Source organism: Nothobranchius furzeri, chromosome 2 (genome assembly GCF_043380555.1).
Source record: "Nothobranchius furzeri strain GRZ-AD chromosome 2, NfurGRZ-RIMD1, whole genome shotgun sequence".
NCBI lineage: Eukaryota > Metazoa > Chordata > Actinopteri > Cyprinodontiformes > Nothobranchiidae > Nothobranchius > Nothobranchius furzeri.
In genome coordinates this window covers 77,423,789-77,437,172 of record NC_091742.1, presented here as the reverse complement: position 1 = coordinate 77,437,172, position 13,384 = coordinate 77,423,789, and the positions used below count along the sequence as shown (strand labels likewise).

The 13,384-nt window shown below is 40.2% G+C and overlaps 1 protein-coding gene across 1 annotated transcript in view; it reads left to right on the top strand.

Annotated features, from left to right (window-relative positions):
- The window catches only part of tnfsf10l (TNF superfamily member 10, like), an 86,209-nt gene that overhangs the window by 70,180 nt on the left and 2,645 nt on the right, over positions 1-13,384 (top strand). Inside the window, exons 3-4 of the mRNA XM_015946360.3 lie at positions 10,565-10,601; positions 10,694-10,795. Of these exons, the coding sequence (XP_015801846.3) occupies positions 10,565-10,601; positions 10,694-10,795 (139 nt within the window). The remainder of the gene's footprint in view (positions 1-10,564; positions 10,602-10,693; positions 10,796-13,384) is intronic.

The window sequence follows — 13,384 nt, the reverse complement described above, 5'->3', positions numbered from 1 at the left end:
GGTGTGTGATACTGTAGAATAGAATTAATTAATTAATTAATTTCTTTTTTTTTAGGAAAATGCTGTAACAAGATCTACAAAAGCATCAAAAGTATTTGTAGTTGCATAAAACACCAAATGAAGTCAATTTTTGTTTATGGGAAATTTAATTTGAAGCTGAGATTCAGACCGAGTCCTTGAACTTTGCAGTTTACTGCTGTTGGTGTAAGAAGGTGGGATTGAAGCTGACAAAGAAAAAAAGAAACTTGGAAAACAAAAACTGGGAGGAGAATTAAACGCTTACAAGTGGAAAAGACAAGTAGAGACAGATTCCAGGCAAAGCTGTGAGCTTTGTTATACTTTTACAGAGAAACAAGGAAGAATAAATCAGAGCAAGCAAACATGTGAAGGGAGGTAAATAAGGCTCAAGACTGAACTGATAATAATACAAAGAACTGCTTAAGTAAATATTTTATCCCGTTCTTGGTTACGAAACCATACATCGATTCTAGGAAATCAATCATCTGGAGAAACCAAACTTTAAAAGCAACAAAGAGTGTTTTTGTCCCCCCGTATGTTCAAACACTTCCTGAAATCCACTCAACGTTTGTGTGGCAGGAAACTCTCACAGTAAACAGGTCAGTTATCAGAGGCTGGCATCGAGCGGGCCAATGGTGCGTTACCTGTCATATAACCTTTCCTCGCTGCTTTTCAGAGATAAAACTGCCACTGAACACGTTTGGCTGTAAATTAAAGTCAGATGTCTGAACACACACATACACACACACACACACTTTATTATGTAAAACCTGTGTGTCTCAGTGATTTATGGAGAAAATGTTCAATTTTAAATCTGAGGCATTTGACACAATGTGCCTTTCTAGGTTTCTATAAATAAATGTACAACAGAAACATTATTTTTTTTACTACTTCCCTTCAGCCACTGGGCTTTTCCCTGTAGCTGAAGGGTGAACCCTCAAAATAAATTTTTAGGCATTACCACTCAACTCTGGACTAATACGTTACCATTACTTAATGACCAAATGCCAAAAAAACACCATAACATTATAACGTTTTAAAGCTGCTTTTAATCTGATTTTCAGTATTTAAATGATCCAGAAACCACCTGTTTGCAGCAGTAAAACTAGTAAAAATGTTTAAATTTATTGCATGTGGTGTCTTATGGGGGGTACTTAGAGGGGCACGTGGGTTCCTGGTCTTCTACAAATTAACATTTGGTCCTTCAAGGCCTTCCAGAATTTACGTTGCATTGATGCTTTTTGCAGATGATGTGGTTCTGTTGTTTTCAGTGAACTGGGATCAAACAGATGCTGGTCACATGAGGTGTTTCTGGATTCCTTCGCAGTTTAGTTTCCTGGAGTCCGAAAGTACAGACAATTTAGGGAGGCGTCAGTAACCAAATTGTGATCAAAAGGAGAACAAATAGCTAACAAATCATGACTTGGGAAGATAAGATGCTTAGGGACTAATTCGTTTTAATTAAACAAATTTTGCGTTTATGACATTTTTTGTGAGAAGATTGAAAAATGGCTGGACCAGGATATGACAGCACAAGTTGTAGCACTTTTCTTACCTCAATTTTTGACTTAAGTGTCTTAATTTTGTCTAAATTCAGTCACCATGTGGTCGTGAAACTCTCCCAAAATTGTCTAATTTTTAAATTACTTTCTAACCCATGAAAACTAAATAAGAGTCCTAAAGGGTTCTATACGTCTGAGACAACCCATTCAAAAGGAAACCGAGCAAAAATATTTTTAACATGTACAAAGAAAGATTTGTAAGAAAATTCTGAATGTTTTGAAACAGTATGGAAACTTCATTGTTAATAATACAGTTTGCAATTTCTTGCTAACAGTCAAAACTCACTGAGATAATGGATTTTGCGTCTTCTCTAGTGAGAATATACCCTACTTGACACCAAGTTTATACCAAGAGTAGACAGACAAACATTGACTGGTGCAGATCTGTGTCTGCTCAAAAAAACTAATTCATAGTAGTACCCTGTCAAAGGCAAATTTCAGGTCTGGCTCGCTGAGAGATTTTCTAAAGGAAAACAACTCCCCAGAAAGAAAAGGTGTATATAGGTGAATGTATGAGAAAATTACTTAGCAGGCTCAAACATATAGGACTTTCTCAGGAGTCCATGGCTTGGTTCTGAAGTTATATCTTAGGCCGTACACAAACAGTGAGAATATAGGATTACCAATCTGCTCCATCTATGGGTGTTCTTCAAGGGTCGATACTGGGCCCAGGCTCAAAATCTATATTAATAACATTATTTCACACTGTTGATAGACCTCATATACATTTGTATGTGGATGACACCATTTTATATACATGCAGTTCTTCCTTGAACATTGCTTTGTCCTCCTTGCAGCACAACTTTAATTGTCTTCATTGTGCGTTCTCCAACCTTCATCTTCATTTAAACACAAGTAAAACAAAGTTCATGATCTTCAACCGTAACTTACTGCAATCAGCTTTCCACCCTAGTATTGTTTCCCTGGATGGTACAGAACTGCCGCTTGTCAGTTCCTATAAGTATCTGGGTATCTAGCTCGACAGCACACTTTCAGTTTAAATTCTTATCAATTCATTACTTTCTAAAGTCAAGTCAAGAATTGGGGTTCTATACCACAACAGGTCATCCTTTACTCATTCTGCAAAGCAAACCTTGGTCAAAATGACAACCCTTCCCATCTTAGATTACGGTGACAACATTTATAGGACTGCTTCCAAAAGATGTCTTCATAAACTCAATGTCATTTATCAATCAGCAATCCCTGGGATATTGTCACTGGTGCCCATCATTGTGATCTGTACTCTCTCGTTAACTGGCCATCACTCCATTCCCACAGGAGGTTACATTGGTATCAGTTCATACACAAAACAATCATTTGTAGAACCTGGTTGACTATGCACATCCCTAGTCTTACAGTTTTATCTTACTTACTTTTATCATGCCTGTTGTAAAGCTAACTATGTGTCTGTTGCTGCTGCCTCTTGGCCAGATCGTCGTTGTAAATGAATGAGTTCTCAGTTGACCCATCTGGATAAATAAAGGTTTAATGAAATAAAATAAAATAATTAAATAGTAGTGATGGGACTTATGGCTCTTTTCAAAAGAGCAGAGCGATGTGCAGTTGGGGGGTGTGAAGTGTTCATCTGGTTACTAAAAGCCCAAATGAACGGCCTAAGGCATCATTCACTTTGAAGAGCCGTTCAAAGGTTTGATTTATTTGTGAAGTTGACGTCTCTAGAAAATAGACCTTTGATGTATTAAGTTTAAATAATGACAGATATGTAGGACATTTTTCTGTAATGGGCTGCGCAGTGTCGCAGTGGTTAGAGCTGTTGCCTTGCAGCAAGAAGGTCCTGGGTTCGCTTCCCAGCCTGGGATCTTTCTGCATGGAGTTTGCATGTTCTCCCTGTGCATGCGTGGGTTCTCCCCGGGTGCTCCCGCTTCCTCCCACAGTCCAGAAACATGACCGTTGGGTTAATTGTTCTGTCTAAATTGTCCTTAGGTGTGAGTGTGTGTGTGCATGATTGTTTGTCCTGTGTGTCTCTGTGTTGCCCTGCGATGGACTGGCTCTCTGTCCCCCACCTGATTGCCCATTGACCGCTGGAGATAGGCGCCAGCCCCCCACCCCCACCCCCCACCCCCACCGCGACCCTACGTGGACAAGTGGGTTCAGGAAATGGATGGACGTTGGCCCAAACTAATCTATTCTGTTGAGCTTGCTCAGTCCCCTCCCTAATATATGAATTAGCTAGTCATCATCTTCATAATGCATTCTGCCCTTCCCCACAATGCAATGTTGGTAACATCTGCCGCCCTTTACCTGTGAGTACAGCACCCCCCACCCCCACCCCCCGGCGACCCTACGTGGACAAGGCGGGTTCAGACAATGGATGGATGGATGGAGTTTTCTTTAATGACAAATGGTGCTTTCCCTCTGGAGCAGGTTTCTGAGTTGAAGGCCTAATAAATGCCTTTCTTTACATCACTCATAAGCATACACACCTGCCTTCTTTGACCCTAATGGTTTATACACACTGACATACATGTGTGTGTTGGCAGCTTTTGTCTTGACCATGGCCGGACATCTCACTCTCAGCCGGGGACTAGCCTCTTAGACCAGATTAGAGTTGATAAGAGCATGTCAAGGAGGTTCAAACACACACACACACACACACACACACACAGTTCCAGTCCAGGCCTGTCCGGCTCGACCAGCATATTAAAGTATTGGATTGCAGCAACTGCTAATCTGCAGAAGAAACGCTCCTTCATGTGCATACTTGTCCATCTTTCACTCCCCTTCGTTTTCCTCTCTCAATCCTCTGTCTATTCTTCCTTTCCCATACTTCTCCCATCTGACTCTTCTCTGTTTTCCCAAAATTTTTACTCCGTTCCACTTCTCTTATTTCCTAGAGTTGTCTATCATCTTTTCCTCTCCCCGTTTGCTTTGTTTTCCAACCACCATCAGATTTTTAACTTTTAAAGTTAACAGCAAGTGAATTTCACCAGCATTGTTCCACGTTCTCAAATTTCCACATTAAAAGCTCAAACATGAAGGTTTGCGTTAGTTTGATTGAGAAGGTTACATTGGTAGACCGTTACGTCAAGATAATGTTTTTGTGATTTATTTAATTTTCTAGATAGACAACTCTTTCTATCAAATCTAATAAAGCAACATTAGGTGGTGAATATCACCAATATAGGAAAATGTCTTTTGTTTTAATTGGAAGGTCTTTTATTTGGATTTCTCATCAGACCTCCAGGAAGAAGTAAATCTATTTATGTAATTTTCAGGAATAAGGATGAACCTTCCCAGTACAAGAGGTTGTAGAACGTGTTAAAGCCTATTTGAAACAGATGGTTTTACAGCCAGTGCCGTAGGCTTGATAATGAAGCACAGCGCTGCAGACAGAATTCCTAGATGTTGAATTTGATTTATTATGACCCAGAATAATCAAAACAAACCATGGGGACAAGTAAAAGTCTTGACCAATGCTAACTCTGCTGTGAACTGGTGTAATAGAAGACCACCAGTGTACAAACTGGTTCTCACATCTAACTTTGAATCTGAAGGATTTCTGTTAGTAAAGGGAAAAAGCAGAAGCCTAAATCTGAGCACAAGTGATGTTTGAGCCATTCAGACATCCCAACAACAAGAACCGTCAGACATCAAGTGCTGATATTACCACATAGGTAAGGGATTATGCTGAGAAACCTCTAAATCCTTGTCTTTCCTTTCTCTTGTCTTGACCATTCCCCATCAAATAACGTCTGAGGACTTTCAAAACAATTAAAGTGTAATAACAACCACCCACTGTCAGATTTACTGCATTCAGTCGGGAATTTGCTTTTTCCATAATATCCCAAAGTTTCAGTTCCAAAGATGAAAGGTCACAAACATGTCTTCTAACTAAATATCTTGTGAAGCACTAGACAGATTTGAAGGATATTCTCAGAAAATACTCTCTGGATCATTTGGTAAACCTTTGGATCCAGCTGGATTCAACATGGCTGCCACCACTAATCTTAGCTGATCTCGGCCAACACGAAAATGGCTTCAACTCAGTCAGGTTTACAAATAAGAAGGTACTGTTTACTTTGAGTGTACTGATTAGCTATGCAGCTAAAATGGCATAATTTATCATGAACATAAGATGATCTAATACCAGCTCGGTGGCCTAGTGGTAGTGTCCATCCTGAGACTGGGAGAGCGGGGTTCCGATCCAGTCTGGTCAAACCAAAAACTTTAACAATGAGACTCAATGCCTTCGTGCTTGACACTCAGCTTTAAGGGGTTCGACTGGGGGGGTTAAACCACCAAAGCAGCTGTCCCGGCAGCTCAACACTTCCCGAAGGGATGGGTCAAATATGGAGGAAATAATTTCACCAGTGTGTGACGACTAACGGGACTTTAACTTTAAGTCAAATTATGCCAGTAAAATCAGTAGGCAGCATGGACGTAATTTTGGGGGGGGGGACAGGGGGGACATGTCCCCCCCCCCCCACACACACTTTTTCCAAAGTCATGTTTTGACCCCTGCACTTTTTACCATCCAAAGACAATGTTACACTATATTAAATTGACACTGGTTGAGCTCTAGGACCAAGCAGAAAACAACCATTTGTGTTGAAGCCCGTTTCCCATTAGAGCATACTGTAAAGATACCCCCCTCCCCCACCCCCACCCCCACCCCCGGTCCCCTCCACTTCTAAAGTGAAAATTACGTCCATGGTAGGCAGTATGGATTCCTCAAAGGATTATTGAGCCTTTAATCGTTTTTCAGATTTGTGATCTTGTTTAAGAGTTTTTAGATAACAAAAAGGGAAAACGCACCAATGGACGTGATCATGCAGTAGAGACACTATATTTAATAGATATTTACTATTGATTCCTGCTTCTACAGTAACGTTTGAACTTTCTCTCAATCTCTTTAATGCCCTAACTTGGTGTCGATTCTCCGTCATCCTGCCTTAGTTTGAAGTTTTGGCCAGGAAAAGCATGACGTGAAGAAATCAGACTATTTTTATCTGCGTCTGTTATTCTAAACAGGGTGAAAGAGGAGAGTTCAGGGCTTATTTGTTGTTATTATTGCAGCTGGAAAGCTTTTTAGTCTTTCAGACTGCGCCAAATCCCCAAAGTTACTTAACACACACACACAACCGCAGTCTGGTGTTAGTCTATCCATCTTACGCTCACATGAGGTCACGTAGGCAGTAAACTCTAACTTTGAGGGTAGTCACATCAAAGGCGACATGCTGATTTACCGCACTCAAAAGTGGTGTTCCTAAAATGTGGCAGGAGTGTAGTGTTTCACAGTAAGCCACCATGACAGCTGATCAGATGCTCGTTAGAGGAGGAAACACACACGCGGAAAAAACAACAAGCCAGTAAGCCTGGGCTCTGATGTGAGGAAGATGTGATTAACTCTCTGGTAAGGTCAAAAGCCTAGGATTGATTTAAATTCTACTCAATCCTACTGCATCGATCCCTCAGTGGCAAGGCGATGGATGGAGTTTACTTCTAACAGCAAAAGCTCGAACAAGAAACACGCCAGAGATCTGCAGCCATGTACTGGGAATCATACGTCATCTGTTACCCAGCCAATCAATGAATGGCATGACCCAATTCTGTGTGACATATAGAAATATCTTAGATGACCGGATTAAATTGTCATCATTTCAGATTACAGTTTATATCGTGGCGTTGGAAAATAAGCTGTTTACTGCACTGTGTTTGGTCAGCATTTAGACCTAAATGACTCAACCAAGACGGACCCAAAGGCGTAGCTTCGTTTTCCATTTATCTACGTGACATTCAATGTAAACCCTCATCTAGAAGTTTCTACTGTAATTGTTGCTCTTAAGATTAATTGTGCTAACTTTAATTTTAATCGGTTTAACAAGAGTCCACATTGTTCCCGTCTGCCTCAGGTCTGCATGACACGGTTTAGCTCAAAAACATGCAAAGTTAGGGTCCAATCCAGTCCATCCGATTTCCCATTTTTTGAGCTAACTGGCAGAAATAAATGTGTTTGGTTTTTTATAGATATCTATTATTAGCTGGGATAAGAATGATGACCTAATTCTGCAGATGGCAACGCAGGACGGAAGTTAGAAACAATACTCATAAATTTCCTTCTTTATCTGTTTTTTGGCCTTAAACCGGCTGTAGAGACGAGACTCGGCTGCTAGAATTAGTGAGATATCATCGCATCTGAGAGAAATGCCAACATCAGCTGGGAGTAGTAACTCTGAAAGATGCAGGTGTGTTGTAGCCTCATCAGATCTGACCTTCCTTCAGAGGCCATCCTTCAGCTATTCATAATTGTTTATCTTTAAAAGGAGAATTGTATAGATTGTAAAATTTATTGGACTTAAAAAGCCACTTGGAATGTTTTGGTGAAGCATCATTTCATCGTGGCAGTTTATGTGTTATTTTCTGAAAGCCTAATGTAGTCTCCTCACCAATCAGATGAATTTACCATGTTTTACATTAAGCTCACCATTCATCTGGGACATGTTGGACACTTTTGACACTAAATCTCTTATTATCTGAGTATTCCTGAAAGGCAAACCAGATGCAAACAGTCAAAAGGGAAAACTGACACTGGAGCTCACCTCCAGGAAGACTTTTACCACTTGTTGAGTTTACATGCTTCCACTGCTTTGGTGTCTGAAATCGTCCTACGTGAGGTTATTTTTATCTTTAAACACGGCAGTCATGTTTTATCCGTGTTTTCAGAGGATGTTTGTTCACAGTTCATTCATGATTTATCACATTATTTGGAATGTTCGGGTCTGCTCACTACCTAACCTGTAGAATTAAGAAGTCACTACAGGAGAGCTTGTCTGACAAAATAAAGTCGGCTAAAAAATCTCTAATCTGGCTCTTTAAGGACAAAAGAGCCCACAACATCTAAGGCACTACAGGCTTCTCTAAGGTCAGAGGTCACGATTCAACAAAAAGAAAGTGACCTGTTGTATCCGTACTGAAACCAATGCTGCGTTTCAGACAAGCATCATCACACCAACAGTCAAACATGGTGGTGGTAGTGTGATGGTCTGGGTCTGCTTTGCTTCTTCTTGACCTGGACCACCTGAGATAATCCTGAAGGAGCCTGGCAAGCCATCTTATATATGTAAACGTATAGTCTGGTCACAACTCATTAAATCAGCCCAGTCGTGAGGCAAAATCTACGGTTGTGTTTCAAACTGTCGAAGACAAAGCAAATGCATTCATTTTCAAGATAAATGACTTAAGTAACTGCATCTGCTCATGTCTCAAATAAAAGCCCAAGTCTAGATAGTAAAAAAGGTTGGTGCCAAAGCTGATTCAAACGAGCACCATTCCTGAGCCAACGCCATTTTTGTAGTTTTTCTTCATTGCTGCTCTAGTGCACAGACTGCCCAACAAACAGAACGTTGTGTTTTGCGAGACATAAAGTTTTTGGGCCAGTGGTAGACCTGCCGAGGCTACGATGGCTAGGCTGACCTGCAGAGCTTTTTACAGCTACAGTTTGTCTAGATTGCTAGGCTAGGAAAACACTGCATCATCAGTTATAACCACCAACACTTCATTACAGTTGTTGCTTCCAAAGGTGTTACAACCAGTTATTAGGTTTCGGAGTCAAAGATTTTTCCGCATAGGCCCGGGATAGTTGGGATCATTTTTCACCCTTAATGATTAAAACTATTATTTTAAAACTGCATTGATGTTTACTTGGGTTATTTCTGTCTAATATTGAAATGTGTCCGCTGATCTGAAACTCGTAAGTGTGGAAAAATATCTGTAAGGGGCAAATACTTTTTTTACAGCACTGTATGTGTAGTGAGACGAGCCAAACCAACACTACATTCTCTGTTAAAGCCTGTTGCTTAGAGTATATAAATGTACTCAAGCTGGGGGTTTACCAAGCCTTTCCTTGGTGATCATGTTCAATTAGCAGGTTGAGTTGTGTGTTCAGTGCAGGAGAAACTGACCCACCGCCAAGAAAAACACACCACGAGTTCAAAACCTGAGATGCAATGAAACATGTTGAAGTTTTTGTGGTTTCAGAGCAAATTCATTAGAGAGAATTAGAACCCCAGCAGGATAAGGGCCTCGATACAGGGCACCGGAGACTCAGCACGAGTGCAAATGGGTTTTGTCTACACATAAAAAAACTTAAAAAGGAACTGGAAGAGAAAATCGTGGCTTGAATTACTGAGTGTGCAACCACTGTGATGTATGTATGTTCATATAAATAAACAAATACCTTTCTGTGTCATTGTTTCCTGATCAAACGATGGAGCAACAAGAGAAATGAATCAGAAACAGGACAGTGTGAGTAGTCAAAGTGTGTTCAAATATGATGCAGTCTGTGTGTGATTTAAACTGGTAGTAAGGTTAGCACACAACAGAGAGGGAGGAGCAATGACAGCTGCAAAAAGTATGGAAATATAAATCCAGTATGCACAACTTCTAAACTCACTCTATCTGCTGCCTATACTAATGATATGACACAATATATTATAATATAATGTGATGCAATTTGATGCAGTATGATATATTACAAAATAATACTCGATACATAAAAATATGATGTGATATGATTCTTGATAAATTATGAAACATTAAGATTTGTTATAGTATAATGGGACACAATGCAGTAGGTACAATACAATAGAAATGGTGGGATAAAGGGATGTAAGAACATATTCATAGACTGAAACTACTTAAAAGTTTATATTAACATTCAGAACTGATATTTAAAACCAGTGAAAATGTCTACTGTCAAAGTAGTTACCTTCACAAAACACATAATCACATACATCTGTTTCTTTCCAAGTGGTTAATAACTCTCAGGTCTGTTTTAGCTGACATTAACTAGCATTAGCGTCAAAATCAACACTGATTGAAAAAGACTCTAAAAGGACGAAGCTATTTTTTGTCCTCTGTGCTTTTTTCAATCATGTATTTGGCATTTAGCTCTTATTTTGATGTTTTAGGGAGCAAAAGTTTATGTGTCTGTTTCATGTTTGTCCCATTTTGGTGTCTTTCAGGTGACGGAGAACTTCATCTCCAAACAAACATTCATCGGTGAGCAGCTTTTTCCTGCACATACAATTTTTTTTAATTTCATTTAGTTTGGACATTTTCTGATGTTTTTTTTCCCCCTCGCTCTGTTTCAGAGGCAAGAACAATGCCTCGCACTTACAACAACTCCAAGTTCGTGGGCTCTGTGGCCCAAAGGCCATCAGCCCACCTGACCCTTAGAGACACCAGCTCTCAAGGTGAGACCACTCAATCAGAGACTGTTTATCTGAGAAGTTTGTTAATTAAAAGGAATGTTTCTTTAGGACCATAAATGGGACCAATTAAAGCAAAGATGTAGAGCAGAACATGTTCTTTGCCAGCATGTGTCCATTTAAATGGAAACAACATCTGATCTGACGAACCTACAGCATGTTGATTCACTTTGCAAGAAGAGCAGGACAGCTAAGCAGGAAAATACTATCAAAAGTCATTACTGCCTTGGATTCTAATGATGCAAAACAAATGAATGGAGAGGAAAACACTTTATTGTCAATAGTAGGACCATCTGTCTGTGCTAACTCATGAGGGTCCCATTAAAGATTCTTTAAAATTGCTTCTTTTCATCCATCAGTGTTTCGCTTTGATACCACAATATTAAGATCTAATGGATCTGTGAACATGTTCCACAATCTTTCTGTTAATTTGTAAACACGTAAACAACCGCTGCTTTAATTTACCCATCAAACACGCACGACACAAGCTCTGATGAAGTGTTGTCCAACATCTGGTATGAGTTTGCGAGGAATGGGGTGCTATGATAGCTAGGCTGGTCGGTTATTGCATAGTCACAGTCTGGTAGAGCCGACCTAATGACAACAGCTCTGCTTTGTGTTTGGCGGGACTTAAAATCAAGAACTGTTGGAAGCTTCAAACGACCAGCGGTGATGTCAGGAGATTTGGAAAATCCTTCGTTCATCCCATTCACAAAGAGAAAACGTGTCATTTTTGGATTAACTCGATTAGATTTTTATCTAAGATCGTACCGATCCCTTCCTAACTGCTCCGTTAAGAAGCTCTTCCTGTAAAGGAAAGCTGCATATGCATCCAAAAACTGAAAAAGTAAACACAGATGGCAGAATAAGAGATCGTAATTAGGAGCGGATAACATAAATAAGAGAACAACGTGTCAGTGCGTTGTTAAACAACACATTTTGAGCTGGTTTTCGTGAGAGTTATCCAGACTTCGGTGCTTCATCTGAAACTGGCGTGCAAGCCAAAGGGTGTTGACTTTCTGGCAAAAGCTTAGGGATGTTATTTCCACTGAGATGACAGAGGGCAAGAAACTTGTAAGTGTGTGTGAGGGTGTGGGGGTGTAAGCCTGGATTTCTCATAAGGAAGTGCAGCAGGGAGAAACACTGTCAGATGGCCTCAGATTACTTCATATAAACTCTTATCTAACAAATATGTAGGAAACAAGAGCTTGTTGCAGTACTAACGCACACACATACCAAGAAACAGGCCTGATGCAAGAAAGCCCTACACTTTAAGGGTCATCGATTATTTTTGTAAAACCACGAGGAGTTTCTAAACTCTTTACATGATGTGGCTTCTTCTGTTGTTGGTTGTCAGGTCCCAACTTCTTGTATACCAGTGGTCTCCAGTCATTGTCCTATGAGCCATTAGATTTTAGATTTATATCTGCTTCAGTGCACCTGGTTTTAAGCAGTGAGAAATGAACAGGCTTAAGTTGATGACCTGCGGAACAGGTCATTCAACCATCAATCAGGTGTCCAACCAAAACATGCTAGATAGTGGCCCTCGTGGGCACCGCTGCTCTACATAGATTGCAGCAAGGCATACCGCTGCAGAAATAATCAGGAGAAATTAGACAGCTGGTAATAAAATTGGTGAATCACTGGGCTGTAGAGGTCGACTAAAGATTCCAAAAGGCATCAATGGAGGAGTTTCTAAATGTTTGCCAGGGTTCTCCCTTTGTTTACATGGGTCTTGCTTGGTGGTATCAGGTATGCAAGACAAATTTCCTCTCAAAAGAAAGTGATGAATGTGAGACAAATTGGGGAGGGGTTGGCAACTAAACTGTGAATAAAATGATGGCAAATTGCAAACTATTTGAGACGTAAGGCATTTTGTGACTTAACGGCATTTGCACAACTGTCAGTTTCTTTGCAATTATTTCAGATGCCCAACGTGACTGGGATCGTAAATAGAACTTGTCGCAAATTGTTCGTACATAATGAATGTGTTTCAGCTGAAACTGGCTCATTTTCTAATGTATCCAACCAGACCCCAATAGTGGTATTTAAACTATTTGCACGATTACTTTGAAAAACTGTGTTTAGTGGCTCATTCTGAAAACTAGCTACATTAAAAACCTAAAAATGAGTCCTGCCCTTTCCAAATGGATTACTTCATGTACCATCAACACACCTTTTCCAGCGTAAACCAAACTTCAGGGTAGGGCTGCAACAACGAATCGATAAATTCGATAAAATTCGATGAAGAAATGCATTGGCAACGCTTTTCGTCATCGATTCTTTGTGTTGTGCAACTTTTTTCGGGTTGTGCAACCTTTATGTAACAGTCCATGTGCGCAGCTCATCTGATGCGGCAGCAGAGCATACTGAGGCAGATCAGAACCAGACACACATACATGTCGCACGTATAATTATTCTGTAAGTAAGATGTCTTTTACTGGCACACATTGTGCTAATCTGGGTGCTGTGGGGGAAAGCAGAGAAACCAGCAAAGACACAGAGGCAGAAACAGTCCAAAATTTGGTGTCAAAAGTGTAACTACAAGCAGATTAGCTAATGCTAGCAGATAGC